Genomic DNA, 18,166 nt, shown 5'->3' with positions numbered 1-18,166 from the left:
CTTTTAGGCATAGTGACAATAATATTCTCAACTAATTAGCGTTTCTTTGTAGGTTGCCAGTGTGGATCCTGGTGAAGGCTGGCCCCCCATCACAGGAATTATTTCCCCATTCTCTGCCAATGCTATGATTCTCACAGTGTTTCGAGCCAAAGAAGCTGAATTTCAAAGACATTTTCTCCAGACAGTTGTGGCTGAAGGCCCCCAGGATACAGCTTCCCTTTTCTCAGATGTTGTAGATAGTGTACTGAATCAGGTTCATAATTTATTTGAAGATCCTGCTTCTTCTGGTAAGTTGTCCTACCAGTGATTAACATGGCAAGGAGTGGTTTGCAGTCTCTTTTAGACTTACCCATCATGCATTTGGTGGAACCCCAGGATGTTGTAAGAAAGATAAAAGCAAGCTCTAGTACAAGCTATAAGCAGTTTAAATCGCTAGTTTAGAAACCCTGAAGGAGTTGGGCTAAAGGCTCTGTGGAGCACTTTGAAATTAGTCATAAGATGAAGCTTGGCTCTTACTATAGTTTATGACTATACATGTAGATGGATAGGACATGAAAGCAGAGAGAGATTTAAAAAAACAAAGAGGAGGGACATTGGTAATAACAGTGTACTAGGAAAGGAAGACAAAATAGTCTGTATTTCCCTCATGTGGGTGCTATCTTCCTGTGTACATACATACACATGTGACATGAAAGCAGGACTGTTTGACAGTGAGAAGGGGAACAGCAAAACTGGGACAGGTAGGAAGCAGGTGATAAATATGAACAAGGTTAATGACACATGTATAAAAGCATCAATGAAAAGGTTTTAAAAATGAATGAAAATACAGTGAAACCTATATTTTATACACTGAAAAAATTAAAGCTCGGGGTGGAGAAGGCTGCATGAGGGCTGGAGAGATGGCTCAGTGCTTAAGAGCACTGGCTGCTGTTCTGGAGGACCCCAGGGTCAATTCCCAGCACCCACACGGCAGCTCACAACTGTGACTCCAGTTCCAGGGGGTACAGCACCCTCTTCTGGCTTTCACAGGTACTCACAAAGCGGTGCAGAGACATCTGCACCCGTACACATACAATTACAAAAAGAAAGTTCAGGGTGGTGGAGATGGCACCGAGAGGGTAAGAATGCTTGCTGCCAAGCCTGAGAATCCAAGTTGGATCTCTGGAACCCATGTACAGCTAGAAAGAAAGAACCGACTCTGCTAAGTTGTCTCTGACATCCATGTGCACATTGTTACATGGAAATGCACAGTAATAGTGTCAATAGACAACTTCTGTGAAAGGGGCATTCAATTCGTAAGTAAGTGTTACCTGGTTTCCTTCTATAAACAAGCGGTGAAGATGCTGTCCCAGAAGGGAGTGAAAGGAGAGGTTGAGATTGGTGTTAGAGAGATATGGTGATTGACAAGGAAAAGAACGTGGCCAGACAGGCTGGAGCATAGCTTAGAACAGGACAGGGGAGAGTGCTGTGTTCTCCTGTTGTGTTTACATTAACCCACTTTAAATTCAACTCTTGCTTTTTGGGTAGGATGATGTATTAGCATATTTGAAATAATCACACTAATCAAAGCAATGGGGTATTTCATATGTGTCATTGTCTTATTTGTCAGGTGTATAGACTATTTGTTAAGTCTTTAGAGACAGGGCAGAAGACTCTTTTAGAATGCTGTAAGATGGCACTCTGAGTATTTTGCCAGTGTGCTCTAGCCTGGCTCAGTTTCTTGGAGTATGTAAGTCAGTGTGATGCCTTACTGTCCAGACTTCCCACCATACTCTATCCAGATAAGGTCCTATTCATGAGGTTTTATTCTGATGTTCCAAACACATCCTCTAGCAGGCCTGTTCTAAAGGAACCCACTTCTCTATAACTCAGTGTCGTATCTTACTGTCTCAGATTTACCAACTTGATACAGTACAGTGGTTCTACTCTGCAGTTTTAGACTGCTTTTGTTTGTACATTATTTATTTTTGCACTTAAAGGCACTTTTAAAAGGAAGTAAATTTCTGAGAATTGAAAAATAGCACAATTTTAAATTCATTTAGAGTAATGTTTCAGAAATAAGATAAAGGGTTGTGTGAGTAAAAAGAGCAAAAAACTTCAAATTGTGTTTGCATTCCCCACCCCCTCACCCCAGACAAGACAGATCTGTAGGAGTCAGTAATGCAATGCACAATGGCGGAATGGTGGGTGTTGTTAACAATGAGCATTCACGTGCACTTTGGAGAGAGGGAGTCAGTCCCAGGACAAAGCACTGGCTTCTCTCCTTGGTTCTGATGTCTTCTCTTGTTTCTGTCCTTTTAGTCCCCTGTGTTCCAGAGTGGGTCCAGCAGGAGCTTAGTCGCACCAGCCCCTGGAGTCCAGCTCTGATGGAAAAGTGGTTTCCTTTTTCCAACGTCAGTGGTGCCACCTCAGACTTGATGGAATCCTTTTGGTAAAGCTTCATACATCTTTGTGTATATTGATTATTAAAGCAATAGTCAGATGTGAGCAGGCCTGTTTGAAGGGAGCCTGGCCTTCTGTAGCTTGGTGTCACAGTTTACTATTGCAGATTTACCAGCTTGATGTAGTATGGTGGTTCTCTGCATTTTACATTACTGTATTATTTTCTTGTACTGAAAGACACTTTTAAAATGAAGTAAATTTCTGAGACTAGAAAAACAGCTAATTTTACATGTATTTAGAGGAATATTTCAGTCAAATGTAAAATGCTAACATATTATAGAAACACATCTATCTCTCTTAGTCACTGTTCCATTGCTGTGAAGAGACACCATGACCAAGGCAACTTATAAAAGAAGGATTTAATTAGGTGTTTGCTTCCAGTTTCAGAGAGCTAGTCCATGACTGTCATGGTGGGGAGTATGGCAACAGGCAGGCAGGCATGGCTCGGGAGCAGTGGCTGAGAGCTTACATCTGATCTGCAAGTTGGAGACAAATTACGAGAGAGATGAGGCCTGGTGTGGACTTTTAAAGCCTCAAAGCCCACACCCAGTGACACACCTTCTCCAACGAAGCCACATCTCCTAATCCTTAATAGTCCACCAACTGAGGACCAAGCACTCAAATATATGAGCTTATGGGGGCCATTCTCATGTAAACCACCACACTATTTATCCATCTATATAAATATACGGCAGTCAAGAAACATTTAGAACTAAGTATCAATTAAAGTAGAAATTAAGCAACCTTGGCTTGGTGAGATGGTTCGGTGACTGAAGTCATTAGCTGCCAAGCCTGATGACTTGAGCTTGATCCCACGGACCAAATGGTGGAAGAAGGGCAGAACTTCTGCAGGTTGTCCTCTGACCTTTCCATGTGCACTATGGCACCGTGCGTGCATGTACACACACACACACACACACACACACACACACACACACACACACACACACACACATAAATGCAAAGGAAATATCAAACTATAATATAGGCGTGGTGGTTTGAATAAGAATGGGACCCATAGGCTTATAGATTTGAATGCTTGATCGGTATGGAGTAGCACTACTTGACTACTTGAGAGGGATGAGAAAGTGTGGCCTTGTTGGAGGAAATGTGTCACTGGAGGAGCTTTGGTGTTTCAAAAGCCCAAGCCAGTCTCAGGGTCTGTTCCTTCCTGCTGCCTGTGAATCTTGATGTGGAATCTCAGCTACCATGTCTGTCTATGTGCAGCCTTGGTCCTTACCATGGTGACAGTGGACTCTGTAAGCCAGCCCCAATTAAATGCTTCCCTTTGTAAGAGTTACTGTGGTCATGGTGTCTCTTCACAGCAACAGAACACTGACTAAGACAATAGATTAATTTATACTGAAAGAAATATAGGCTTCACTGATTATTTTTCTAAAGAGAAATTTAAGAACCAGTTAATAAGAATCAAGTACAGGAAGGGCTAAGAACCAGGTGTGGTGCTCTCCTGTAACTTCAGCACTTGGGAAGATATGTAGGAAGGAGTTAGAAGGGTAAGAACAGATATGGATTATGTGGAAAAATAGGACTAAAATAAAAGGTGGTTTCTTAAAAAGTCAAGTAAGGGGTCAGCAAAGTGGCTCAGGAGGTGAAGGCGCTTGCTGCATAGACCTTGTGTTTGAGTTTGCTCCTGGGAACCTGTGGAAAGGTGGAAGGAGAACTGACCCCACAAGTTGTAATCTGACCTCCACACTAATCATGCATCCATAACTGTGTACATGCACAAAGTAAATAAAAAAGAAAGAAAAGTCAAGTCAGCCTTAAGACTAGGCAGTTGAGCACTGGCTGCTCTTCCAGAGGTCCTGAGTTCAATTCCCAGCAACCACATGGTGGCTCACAGCCATTTATAATAAGATCATTGGTGACCTCTTCTGGCATGCAGGCGTACATGCAGACAGAACACTGTACATAATAAATAAATAAATCTTAAAAAAAGATGAGGTAATTGAAAAAGATAAAGGACACAAATACACAGTATTAGAAATGTAGAAGATATAGTAGAGATTCAAATTATTATTAAAAGGTAAAGTTTAGGGTTTTTTCTCTTACATAGTTATCCATTGGTTCCAGTATCATTTGCTAGAAGAATCCTAATTACTTTCCATCAGTTGACCACTGTTGTTCAGAAACCTTTCTAGACAGAACAGTCCAGAAGCTATGATTATACCACATTGTCTAAAATGTTGTACTACAATACCACATACTTTAGCTTTATAGTTTATCTCTCTAACGCAGATAGGGTAAGTATTCTCAACTTTGTTTTGTTTATTTTCTATTTGCTTTGAGTCTAGATTTCTTAACGTCTGTATAAGGTTTAGAGTCTGCCTATTGGGGCTGGGGAAATGGCTCAGTGGGTAAGAACACTTGCTATGAAAGCAAGAGAACCTGAGTTCAACTCCCCAGTACCACATAAAAGCCAGGAATGGCCACACATGAGACCCTGTCTTAAAATATAAGGTGGAGAGCGATAAAGATGCCCAGCATTCTCCTCTGGTCTCCATGTGCATGCATATATATACTCCACCTCTCTCTCTCTCTCTCTCTCTCTCTCTCTCTCTCTCTCTCTCTCTCTCTCTCTCTCTCTCACACACACACACACACACACACACACACACAGAATCTGCCTGTTAATTTCCTCAAAAGAAAAGCCTGTTGGAATTCTGACTGGGTATGTATAGACTCATAGCTAAATTGGGGGAAGAACTGGCATGTTTAGTCTTTGATCTGTAAACTTGGTACATCTATCTGTTTAGATCTTTAATTTCTTCTAGTGTTTTATAGTTTTCAGTTTAGAAATTTACTCTGAATTATTTCTGAAAAGTATCTTTAAGAATTGAATGTAACCGGGCGGTGGTGGCGCACGCCTTTAATCCCAGCACTGGGGAGGCAGAGCCAGGCGGATCTCTGTGAGTTCGAGGCCAGCCTGGTCTACAAAGCGAGTTCCAGGAAAGGCGCAAAGCTACACAGAGAAACCCTGTCTGGAAAAACAAAAACAAAAACAAAAAAAAAAGAATTGAATGTACAGTATCATCATAGAAAAATCCAAAAGATTCTACGGGTAAATGATTAAACTAAGAGAATACAGTGTGTTGCTACATACAAAATCAACGTATAAAGTTAATAGCATGCCTATAACAAACAGAAACTATCATTTATGAACTATAGAGTTGATCCCTTGAGACTATGGTCTTAAAAAGTATAATTTATAAGAAAAGAAAGTTTATGTTAACAAATCATTAAGAGGGCTTAGAGTATAGGTCACAGGTAAAGTACTTGCCCTGCCTTGGTTTTGACTCTTAACACTGGAAAACAATTAAGGTACTTAGGAATAAATGTAAGAGAGGATGGATAAAAATAAAAGTCTAATGCTGAGTGGTAGTGGCTCACGCCTTTAATCCCAGTATTTGGGAGGCAGAGGCAGGCGTATCTCTGTGAGTTTGAGGCCAGCCTGGTCTACAAAGCAAGTTCCAGGACAGCCAGGGCTACAAAGAAACCCTGTCACAACAAACAAACAAACAAACAAATGTAAGGTGAGAATAGAAGTTCCTCTTCTTGTGACATGCAGATTTTCTATAAAGCTACAGTACAGGCGGAATAATATTGGCTAGCCAAAAGATATAAATCAGATTTTAATTACTCAGAATATATAATAAATCTCTAGGAGATTAAAAAATAGGAGAAGCACTTTAGCCAGGCGGTGGTGGCGCACGCCTTTAATCCCAGCACTCGGGAGGCAGACGGATCTCTGAGTTCGAGGCCAGCCTGGTCTACAGAGTGAGTTCCAGGAAAGGTGCAAAGCTACACAGAGAAACCCTGTCTTAAAAAAGAAAACAAAAGAAAAGAAAATAAGAAGTCGTGTGTGTGTGTGTGTGTGTGTGTGTGTGTGTGTGTGTGTGCGTGTGCGCGCGCGTGCGTGTGCACATAAGATGCAAACAAACTTAAAAATACAGTAGTTGAGAAGATGGAGTGGAACTTTAACTATGTCAGCAATGCTTAATTTCTTTTAATAGTCTGCAGCAGCTATAAAATTATGTATTAAGATAAATATAAAATTATATACTAAGAATTTAATCTCTAACCTTGATGCTAGGTACACTCTTACCTTTTTATATTATATTCTCTGCTTTTCTGGTTGAAAAGTTTGTATGTTCAAATTAACAGCAAATATTTAAAAAGGGAAAAAGGGTGGGACAAACCTTCCCTACCATCCAGCTCTCATGGGACAGTCAGTCTGCTGAAGACTAGCATGCATGTATGCAGAAGACAGCCTGCACCTGTTCTGATTCTGGTGGTCTGGAAAGTTCGAATTTGGCCTTATACGATGCATCTTGTCTTATAGGTTATTACATGCTGCCTCACCTGATAATGAAGAGTCCTCTAAAACCGAAAGTGAGCTAACGCGCTGCCTCTCTGAACTCTACCAGAGAACATCTCATGAAGAATCTACTGTAGTTAATCAAGAACGCAGCAGAAAGAAACGTATGCACATAGAAAACCTGCTTCTTGAGGCAGTTTCTCTTTCCTTTTGAGATTACATTTTAAAACACTGTTACTCTTTCTAAAAATGAAAAAGGTTGATTAAGACTGAAACTGTAACTAAAGACAATTTTTATATTTCAAATTTGGAAATATTGTATTAGTTCAATATGGATTAAATCACTGATGTTCTTCCTAATGAATTGAACATCCTCATTTTGATTATAATAGAAATATCAGTACAGCTTTTTTTCCCTATTTATAAATATTTGCTCATTAGTTACTTTGCCTCCCCGAACCCCATGCTGGGAACTGAACCCAGGGCATCAGGCATGCTAGGCAGTGCTTTCCCCTAGAGCTACATCCCTGGCCAACTTTGCCTTTTTAATCTTTCTGCTTCACTCATGTTGTTGAACATGGAGATTGTTTTCAGTTTCTATCATTACAAATAATACTCTAGTATAGATCATGCATAAACTCTGAGATATTTCCTTAGCAGTTTCCAGAAATGAGTAAACTGTGTTTAAAGAGTATGAAAATTGGCTTTTGATGCAGATTGCTTAATTGTGTTTCAGAAAAGCCATGGACTTGCGTAGCATGCATGACCTATGGGCTCTATCCTTAGCACTGCCAAAAAGAAAAGTCTTATTACCACTGTCTCTTGGGCAACACCAAATTGAAGCGTGCTTGATATTTGCTTTGGGTAAAATCATTGAGATGGGTCTGGAGAGAGAGAGCAGTTAAGAGCACTTTTTCCTTTTGCAGAGGACCCAGGATTAGTCTCCAGCACTCTGTGGCAGCTCACAAACATCTGTAACTCCAGTTCCAGGGTATCCAGTACCCTCTTCTGATCTCCCTGGATACCAGACATGCACACGATACATTCACACACACACACACACACACACACACACACACACACACACACAGGCAAAAAAAAAGAATCATATACACATATGCAGGTAAAAACACTCATGCATGAAAATAATAATCATCATCATCTTAAAAAAATGATTGTTGCGATATTTAGTTCCTAAACTTCACTAAAAGGAGCCTGTTTATACTGTAGGTAGAAGCAGATAAAAGAACTCCCTGGTTCAGATAATTTCTGAAGGGAGATATTTCTTTCCAGTATTCTTTTTGACATAATACAGTTCTTGATTCCATAGAAGTGAAAGTTGACTTTTCTTCCCACGCTGATGTTTTGGCAGGTGGTATCCCCCGAACTCCAGTGAGACAGAAGATGAATACCATGTCCCGCTCCTTGAAGATGTTGAATGTGGCGAGGCTAAATGTAAAGGCTCAGAAGTTATATCCGGATGGTAGTCCGGACATGGCTGTGGAGAAGGGCCTCCCAAAAACAGCTGTCAGCAGAACAGGAGATAAATCAGAAGACAGAGGAAGAACATTAAGAAGTTCTAAACTTAAAGGTAGCCATTCGTTCTAGAGCGTTTGGTGTCTGTGTTGTTATATAGAGAGCTGGAGGCTGAGGAGTCCAGTCCAGCTGATAGAGTGCTTGCCTAGCATTCATGGAATCTTTGGGTTTGATTCCCCATATAAAACTGAGCATCATGGTGCACACATATAATCTCAGCACTGGGAGATAGAGGCTGGAGGATCAGAAGTTCGGTGTCCTCTCCATTCACCATGAGTTTGATCCTAGAGATCAACTCAGGTCATCAGGCTCGGCAGCAGGCCCGTTTTTTATTGAGTTTTAAGAGGTCTTTGCCTGTTTTAAATAATGAGCCTTTATCAGATGTCCTATGCAGATATTTTCTTCAAATCTATGGCTTACCTTTTACACTCTCATCAGTATGATGGTAGAACATTTAATTTATTTTTAGTTGATTGGCTTTTTATCTCTGTAGCCCAGGCTAAGCTCAAGCCTACTATGTGACAGCGTTTTGCCTTGAACTTCTGTTTCTTTTTCCTCCTAGATATCTAGATTTTATTTGTTATTTTCTAGCAATCTTAGACCTTTTATTTTCATATTGTGACTGACTCATTTTGAGTTAATCTTTGTGGAGGATAAAAGATTGTGTCTGCCGGGCGGTGGTGGCGCACGCCTTTAATCCCAGCACTCGGGAGGCAGAGGCAGGCGGATCTCTGTGAGTTCAAGGCCAGCCTGGGCTACCAAGTGAGTTCCAGGAAAGGCGCAAAGCTACGCAGAGAAACCCTGTCTCGAAAAACCAAAAAAAAAAAAAAAAAAAAAAAAAAAAGATTGTGTCTGAACTTAATCGTTCCCATTTGGATGTTCAGCTGTTTTACACCATTTATTGATCTTGCATCATTGTATCACTTTTGTTCTTTGTCACAGGTCAGTTGACTGTACTAATACTGAACTCTATTCTGTTCTATTGATCTTTTTGTATTTTGTTTTTCTGATACCACACATATAGTAAGTCTTAAAGTTGGGTGGTTTTTAGTCCTCTGCTTTTATCTCTTAGCATTGTATTGGCTTTTAGTCTCTGTATGAACTTTAAAATCAGATTGACTTGTTGAGGTCGTCAGTGGGTTGCATTGAATTTACATCTTGACAATGCAAAGCCTGCCTGTTTATGGACATAGGGATACTTCCACTTATTTGGTTCTTTGATTTCTTCCATGGTTTTATAGTTTTCCTCATATAGGTCTAACACATATTTTGTTAGATTTAATTTCTGAGTACTTCATTTTTTTTTGCATGTTAAAATAACTAATGAAGCCGGGCAGTGGTGGTGCACGCCTTTAATCCCAGCACTCAGGAGGCAGAGCCGGGCTGATCTCTGTGAGTTTGAGGCCAGCCTGGTCTACAGAGCGAGATCCAGAACAGGAACCAAAACTACACAGAGAAACCCTGTCTCGAAAAACAAAACAAACAGAAAAAACCTAATGGTGTGTGTGTGTGTGAGTTTAAAAAGATTAATTTATATTTTATGTTTATGTGTTAACCTGCATTTATGTATTTGTACCACACGTGTACCTGGTATCTACAGAGGTCAGAAGAGGGTGTCACATCCCCTAGAACTGAAGTTACAGGCAGTTGTGAACCACTGTGTGGGTGCTGGGCACCAAACCCAGGTCCTCTTCAAGAGCAGCAAGTGCTCTTAACCACTGAGCCTTATCTAGTCCCTGCTAATGTGGTTTTAGTTTCAAATCCACTTGTAAATTGCTAGTATTTACAGGTTTTTGTAGGTTAACTTTGTTTCATACAGCCTTCTGATAATCCCTCATTAATTCCAGGAGCTTTCTTGTTAGTTATTTCAATTTGCTACGTAGAAAATCTTGTCATCAATGAACAAAGACACTTTTAAAAATTTTTTTCTTGATCTTAAATTTTAATTTGTATATTTACAAAGCCTTAGAAATAGTCACTAATCTCTAGTCTTCCTTGATCTTGGAACTAGTGATATTTTGGATGAGCTATCCTTTTGTGTTGGCCTGTGCTAGACACTGTGGGATGTTTCACATCATTACCAGCCTCTGCACACTATCTAGTAAATAGTGTCTGTCATGGCAATCCAGACGTGGGTAGATTTCTCTTGGAAGACAAAAGTCTCTCTTCCCAATTGACAAACCCTTAAATAACACACAGAGTTGATCAGAATATGGTAACCAAATGTTCTTTTTTTCCCCCCCCACAGACTTTAAAAGTGAAGAGGAGCTACTGTCTTACATACATGAAGAATACCAAAAAACTGTGGCTACAGGAGAAATCACATCGTATTCATGTGCTCAGAATATGGTCTCAACCATTAAAGTGTTCTTAAAGTCGAAGGATGTCAAGGAATTAGAAGTAAGAAAGTCTAGATAATGCTGTCATAGATGTAGTTGATGGTTTAGTGCACATACTTTGAAGAATTTCCATTATGCTGTACATGATGAAAAATTATGAGTTGGCTGGAAAGCTGGCTCAGTGGTTAAGAGCACTGACGGATCTTCCAGAGGATCCAGGTTCAATTCCCAGCTGCTCACATTTGTAACTCCCAATCCAAGGGACCTGATGCCCTCTTCTGGCCTCTTTGGGTGCTGCATGCAGATGGTACATAGATGTATATGCAGTCAAAACGCTCATACATGTAAAATAAAATAAAGATAAATAATTTTTTTTAAATGATGAGTAAAGGATTGTATACAATTCCAGATTTTTGAATGTGAGTGAGCCTGATAAACTGGAAGGCCAGAAATCTAAGGGGACTTCTGTCCTAATGAAAGTGCTATAATTTGTATTAGCTACATGAATTGAACTAATGGTTTTAAACCTAACTGCTTTTCAGAATCACTTTGTTGTTGTTGTTTTGGTTTATTATTATTATTTATCTGTTTGTTTCTATTTTATGTATATGGGTCTTTTGTGTGAATGTATGTCTACATGCCCTGTACATCGGTTCCCTGGAACTGGAGTTACAGATGTTTGTTAGCTCTGTGTAGGTACTGGAAATCAGACCTGGGTTCTCTGGAAGAGCAGCCACTGCTCTTAATTGATGAGCTAGCTTTCCAAGCCTGTTCTATTTTTAATGCTAGTGTCTGGTCCTTCCAGACTAATGGACTAACTCCAGGTCTCTGTGTTGAGACTTGGACATCTATTTGTTTTTGTTTTTAAAAACAACTCCCTACATAACTTTAGCAGTGTTGCAAAGCACTGTTTTAGAATACCTCATTGCCTTTATTCATGTTTAATGGCCAAAGCAGGACTCTTTTCCCATAGCATACAAGAGCTGTTTATGGTACCACTGCTTTGTAGAACCTTCTTTTTTTTAAACTAAGTGTATAAGCCGGGCGGTGGTGGCACACGCCTTTAATCCCAGCACTCGGGAGGCAGAGGCAGGCGGATCTCTGTGAGTTCGAGGCCAGCCTGGTCTACAAAGCGAGTTCCAGGAAAGGCGCAAAGCTACACAGAGAAACCCTGTCTCGAAAAACCAAAAAAACAAACAAACAAACAAAAAAACTAAGTGTATATAGATGGGTGTGGTGGTACACTCCTTTAATTCCTGCATTTGAGAGGTCAGAGGTGAGTTCAAGGCCAGCCTGGTCTATGTGATAAGTTCTAGAACAAACAGGACTACATAGAGAAAACCTCTCAAAAAAGGGCTTGTGTGTGTGTGTGTGTGTGTGTGTGTGTGTATGTGTGTGTAGCAAGGTGTGTATGTAGTATATATGTGTGTGAGTGCAGGTGTGTTCAGAGTCCAGAAGAGGGTGTCAGATCCTCTAGAGCTGGAGTTACAGGTAGTTGTGAGCAGTCCAGCATAGGTGCTAAGAATCCTCTGCAAGAGCAATTTGTGCTCTTAATCCTAACTGTTGAACCATCTCTCCAGCCCAAAGAACCTTCCTTTAACAGTTGAAATCTAAAGGTTTGCTGTGTACTTGGTTACACAAAGTTTTTTTTTTGTTTGTTTGTTTGTTTTTTAAACCCTCGTTCTCTTTAAGACATCAAAGGAAAGCGTTCATTTCAGTGGTTTTCATTCAAATGAAAGAAGAGGGAAGTATATAAGGCATTAGGAATAAGTAACAGTTTCCTCCTACATAATAATTTGTATTTGCAGGTGACTTGCCTGAATCATTTGACCAGTAACCTCTTAAAAACCAGCAAAGTTCTCCGACAGAATCAAGGGGGGAAGCTGGATAAAGAAGACAAAGTCAGAGAGTAAGAAACCACTTTGTTTCATTTTACTACTCAAAAGCAGGGCTCAGGTTAGCTTGGGGCAGTCTAAAGTTGTCAACTGCTTGAGCATGCTTTGTTAGTGACCTTTATGATGTTCTGCGGGGCAGTTTGAGTCATCTGATCCCCTAACAAGCACACCAGTATTCAGAGAAAGCATGGATTCTTATTAGACTCCTTTCCCTCCATCCTGCCCTCCCTTCCTTCCTTTTTTTCTTAGAACCTGGCCTGGCCTCAAACTTGCTTTGTAACTGAGGCTAATCTTGAACTCTTCCTTCTCCCACTTCACCTCAAAAATATTGAGGTTGCAGGTGTACATCATCACACCCAGTTTACGGAGTGAATCAGGTGGAGGCCTCGGGCATGCCAGGCAAGCTCTCCACCAACCAGCTACACCCGGGTCTCCCCGCCCGTGCACTGCTTTTCAGTACTGGAGATGACTCCAGGGCTCTGTATGTGCTAGGCATGTGCTTCAGCACTGAGCTGCCTTCCCAGTTCTTGGTCTTGTTCCTTGTATAGTTAGATCTTTGCTCAGAGAAAGAGTTCTCAGTAAGTGACAGCTGAAGGAGAGGTGACAGAGCCTTTGTTCCCTCAAGGTGCCAGCTTCAGGTGTTTCTTCGTCTGGAGATGTGTCAGCAGTGCCCCTCAATACTGGAAAGTTCAGATGAGGTGGAGCAAGTAGTGGAGGAGGTGAGTCCGTGGCTGCCGCCCTGAGAGCATGCACTCCTGCTTCCACTTCCCGCAGAGACTATGGTGATTTTCTGTGACCTCTTTTAGGTGACAGATTTGCTCCGCATGGTGTGTCTCACTAAGGACTCGGCGTACCTGTCAGAGTTTCTGGAGGAGATTTTGAGATTGTAAGTTTAATGACTACTGGCTTTGTTTAAAATTGTTTTACCAAGGACTGACTACACATGGTGCTGTGTAGAGTTATAAGATTCCAAGGGCATTTTGTTAGGCTGGGTGGAGGGATAGAGAGGATGAGATGGTAACTGTTCCATATCTAACCACTACACTCCACAGGTATATTGACTCCATCCCAGGGACAGTTGGACAACTTTACCACAGCCTGGGGTTAAAGATTCCTCAGAAGCTGGCTGGAGTCCTTCCTACAGAATTTTTTAGTGATGATTCTATGACTCAAGAGAGCAAGTCGCCACCTCCCTCATCAAGTGCTCACAGATCGGTGTCGGGCATCACTGAGTCTGAGCAGCTGGAGGAGCTGCGGACCAGATCAGCCAAGAAGAGAAGGTACTGGAGCAGTTCCCTGGACTGTCGTTAAATTCAAAGAAGGGGCAAATCTGCAGACAGTCTTCTTTTGGCCCATCTAACGTACTGAGGTGGTAGTTGCCCTTGATTCCGAATCACAGACATCAACTCTCAGGAGTGGCATCTGACACTGTAGATTTGTCGCTCAGGGAATATGTTGTATTTGTTTTTTTGTTGTTGTTGTTGTTGTTGTTTTTGGTTTTTCGAGACAGGGTTTCTCTGTGTAGCTTTGCGCCTTTCCTGGGACTCACTCTGTAGCCCAGACTGGCCTCGAACTCACAGAGATTGGCCTGGCTCTGCCTCCCAAGTGCTGGGATTAAAGGCGTGTGCCACCGCCGCCCAGCGATATGTTGTATTTGTTTTGGTTTACAAAGCCCTTGTTTACTGTCTGTAGGGATATCTAAGAACTAGGAACCTCTTGTGAAGTGAGATCAGGGTCTCAGCTTATTTGTGCATTTCCCTTGTGCCTGTCACTCCATTAACTAGCCGAATCTGTAGTAGTTAGTTTTCATAATTCTGGACTTGTTATAAATACAGGCCAACCTCAAGTTAACTAACTAGCACTTACTTAAACAATGAATTTTAGATTCTTGTTTCTTGTAAGCCTCACTACATATTTCTTTTACTTGGTATGTTTTCTGTTTTTAAAAGGAAAAATGCACTAATAAGACACAAAAGCATTGCAGAGATTTCACAGACTCTTCGACAGATTGAAGTTCCCAAAGTGTCCAAGAGAAGTACGAGAAATGTGAGTAATTGCCATTGACAAGAGCTAATGGTTCCTCTGTGGCTGGGGTTGATGGTGAAGAGGAAAGGCAGTCTTTTTCCGGGTGGGAAGTCAGCTTTGGAGGGTCTTTATCTGAAATGATACTTCAGTGTTGGACTTTGGAGTATTTACAATCAAAACATTTTTTTTTTTAATCTTCGGGAGTTAGAGAGATGGCTTAATGGTTGAGTACCGCTGCTCTTCCAAAGGTCCTGAGTTCAATTCCCGGTACCCTCATTGGGCTCACAACCCATTGTAGCTATACTACTCTAGGGTCTGCTGCCCTCTTCTGGTGTGCAGACTTACGTGCAGACAAAACACTCATATACATAAATAAATCTTTTGGAGAGAAAAATCCTAGGATTTTAGCACAGTTCAGAGTTTGGACTTTTGAATTTAGGGATAATCAACTAATATTGACTATTTCTGTGAACATGTATTAAACTATAACCAAAGGAATAAAGAAATATAAGTTTAAAAAAAACAACCAAAACAAAACAAAGGCTAGTTCAGTAAAGTACTTGCAGCCTGAGTTCAGTCCCCACAACTGCTACACGTACACACACACACACACACACACACACACACACACACACACACACACACACACACACACACACACACACACACACACACACACACACACACACACACACACACACACGAGAGTGGGGGGGATAGAAGCTCAGTCCGTAAACTTCTTGCTTTAGCACGAGGAACTGAATTTGAGCTCTAGAACCCATGTTTAAAAAGTCCATCCAGTAGGGACTTAATCAGTGGTTAAGAGCACCGGCCGCTCTTCAAAGGACCCAGGTTCAGTTCCCACCTGGCAGCTCACAATAATCTGTAACTCCAGATCCAGGGGACTCGACGCCCCATGCAGACAAAACAGAGAGTGGGTACACCTTTAATTCCAGCACTCGGCAGGCAGGCCAGCCTGGTCTATAGAGTGAGTCCAAGACAGCCAGGGTTACACAGAGAGACCCTGTCTTGAAAAAAAAAAAAGGAAACAAAAACAGAGCCAGGGATTGGGGGCATGCTCAGTTGGTACAGTGCTTGCCACGCCAACCTGAGAACCTGAGTTAGTTTAGAACCCACCCATAAAATGGTGGCACATACTTGTGATCCACCACTGGGGAGGCAGAGACACAGATCCCTGGGTCTGCTAGACAGCTAGGCTAGGCTACTTGGCAAGTTTCAGGCCGGTCAAGACCCTATCTTTGTGACAAAAATGGAGTTAGTTCCTAAGGAAGGACACCCAGAGTTGTTGTTTGGCTTCCGCGTGTGCACATTCTGTGAACAAACATGAAGACGATGGTAGTTATAGGAGTTGGGGCTGGAGAGCTGGCTCAGTTAGAGCCCTTGCTTCTCTTCCAGAGGACTCGTTTGGTTTTTTCCAACCCACACTGGAGAGGCTCACCAGCACCAGGGCACCCTGTGCCTTAAAACTCCAAGGATACCTGCACATAACTGAAAAATAATAAAAATAGGTCTTAGCCAGGCATGGTAGTGCACGACTTTAATCATAACATTCAGGAGGTTGAGGTAGGTGGATGTCTGAGTTCGAAGCTAGCCTGGTCTACAGGACAGCTAGTTCCAGGACATCCAAGGCTGTTATACAGAGAAACCCTGTCTCAAAAAACTTAAGAATGAATGAATGAATGAACGAATGAATGACTAAATAGATAAACAAATCTTAAAAAAATGTTAGACAAGAATAAAAAAATTAGGCAAGAATAAATTCAAAGTCTTTACATAGCAAAATTTAGGAAACAGTGAAAATGTCATTGAAAAATAATGATAGTAATAGGTGTTTGATTATCTCCCAGAAAAGTCTTTTTCAGTATGTTACATTTCATTTCAATAGCAGTTGGGGGAGGGAGGGAGATGGCCACTGTCATGAAGCCTGGTGGGAACTGGTTTTTCTGTGGCAGCATAGTAAGGCTTTCAGGGAAACAAAGCAGTGTACCTAGTGTGACCTGCTTACTAGGTGGGTGGGCTTACCATCCTGCTGAGGAAGGAAGGAGGAATAAGGTGCAGTGATGCTGTGGAACTGTTTGAGGAGAGGCAAGTCGGTGAGAACTTGCTTCAGAAGCACCTCTACAGTAGTGGCTGTTCATTTCTAAACTGCCGTTTGCATAGGAGGCAGGGTTTCTTTTAGAAGTAAGCAGTATTCACTTTCTTCCCACACCTCTCCTGTGGAGAAGATCCCGGTCCCACAGGTCTTGCAGTCATAACTGAAGGGCAGGAAATCTAAAAGTGGATGGACAGAAGCCGGGAGAGCTCTGTTATCACTATAGACTGTTCAAGACAGCCATGGCTGGGCACGGTGGCTCGCACCTTTAGACTCAGCACTCAGGTGGGTCTAAAGTTCAAGGCTGGTCTGGCCTACATAGTGAGTTCCAGGACAGCCAACATTACAGAGTGTGACTGTTTCCTAAAATAAGCAACAACAAAGAACACCAGAGCAAACTTATGGAGATCAGGATTTGATACTGATTAAAGAATGTATTTCGTGCCAGTTGGTACCAAGATAGTGATAGGTGTTGAACTGAAGGATCAGATATTAAGTTTCTATATAAGAAATTTGAGTTTTTTGAAAGATCAATATAGTTAAGTTAGGAAGCAGTGAATTTGTAATAAAGTGTAGCATACGTTAATTATGTATATACATCACATTAGTGAATATTCATTCCTTTGCATATAATAATTCCTAGAGATTAGAAAGCTTGGGGAAAAAGTTTTTGACCTCACTCTAATACCTCCTTGATACAGTCTTAGTTTTCCCTTTTCCCCCTCATTTTTCTGCTTTAAAGATTTTTTTAAATTTAGTTTTATTATGTAAATATTTTGCCTTGTGTGTATGTAAATGTATCATGTGAATGCCTAGTGCCCATAGAGGCCAGAATAGGACATCAGATACCCTGATCTAGAATCCAGACAGAGCCATGCATTGTTCCAGTTCCAGAGGATCAGAGCCCTTTTTGGACCTCTGTGGCATGTACATAGCACACATACAAATAGGCAGACAAAACTCTCATACACACAAAGTAAAGTATTTAAAAAGAAAGAAATAACAAATGGAAAAATCTTGAAAAAGGATTCCCTTTTTTAGATGCGTCTGGAATTTAGAGTCTTGACTCCTTTACTAGAGTCACAAGCCAATAGAGGTTTGATGCAGAGGTGCTGTAAGAGTCCAGTGTCCTAATCTGTATGGCTTTCCCCTTTTTAGGTTACAGAAGGTGTTCATGGTCATCATTAAAAAGTATCTTTTCTCTATCCATTCTCCAAAAATTGTAATACCAGTTATAGTCTATTGTTTATAATCCTAGACCCTTTTCCGTATATACCTAAAACAGATATCAACAGTTTATGTTTGTTACCCACATATACATGAACCTTAAAAATAATTTCATCCATGGGCTGGAGAGATGGCTCAGTGGTTAAGAGCACTGGCTGGTCTTCCAGAGGACCCGGGTTCAATTCCCAGCACCCACATGGCAGCTCACAACTGTCTGTAACCCCAGTTCCAGGTGATCTGACACCTTCACACC

The 18,166-nt window shown here is 41.3% G+C and overlaps 1 protein-coding gene across 1 annotated transcript in view; it reads left to right on the top strand.

Annotated features, from left to right (window-relative positions):
• The window catches only part of Ticrr (TOPBP1 interacting checkpoint and replication regulator), a 43,961-nt gene that overhangs the window by 10,225 nt on the left and 15,570 nt on the right, over nt 1-18,166 (top strand). Inside the window, exons 4-13 of the mRNA XM_028873723.2 lie at nt 53-287; nt 2,302-2,431; nt 6,803-6,942; nt 8,151-8,369; nt 10,563-10,714; nt 12,462-12,562; nt 13,174-13,267; nt 13,355-13,434; nt 13,601-13,828; nt 14,498-14,594. Coding sequence (XP_028729556.1) covers nt 53-287; nt 2,302-2,431; nt 6,803-6,942; nt 8,151-8,369; nt 10,563-10,714; nt 12,462-12,562; nt 13,174-13,267; nt 13,355-13,434; nt 13,601-13,828; nt 14,498-14,594 — 1,476 coding nt within the window. The remainder of the gene's footprint in view (nt 1-52; nt 288-2,301; nt 2,432-6,802; nt 6,943-8,150; nt 8,370-10,562; nt 10,715-12,461; nt 12,563-13,173; nt 13,268-13,354; nt 13,435-13,600; nt 13,829-14,497; nt 14,595-18,166) is intronic.

The sequence above is a fragment of the Peromyscus leucopus genome, chromosome 1, assembly GCF_004664715.2.
Source record: "Peromyscus leucopus breed LL Stock chromosome 1, UCI_PerLeu_2.1, whole genome shotgun sequence".
NCBI classification, from domain to species: domain Eukaryota; kingdom Metazoa; phylum Chordata; class Mammalia; order Rodentia; family Cricetidae; genus Peromyscus; species Peromyscus leucopus.
This window is presented reverse-complemented; position numbering and strand designations above follow the sequence as displayed.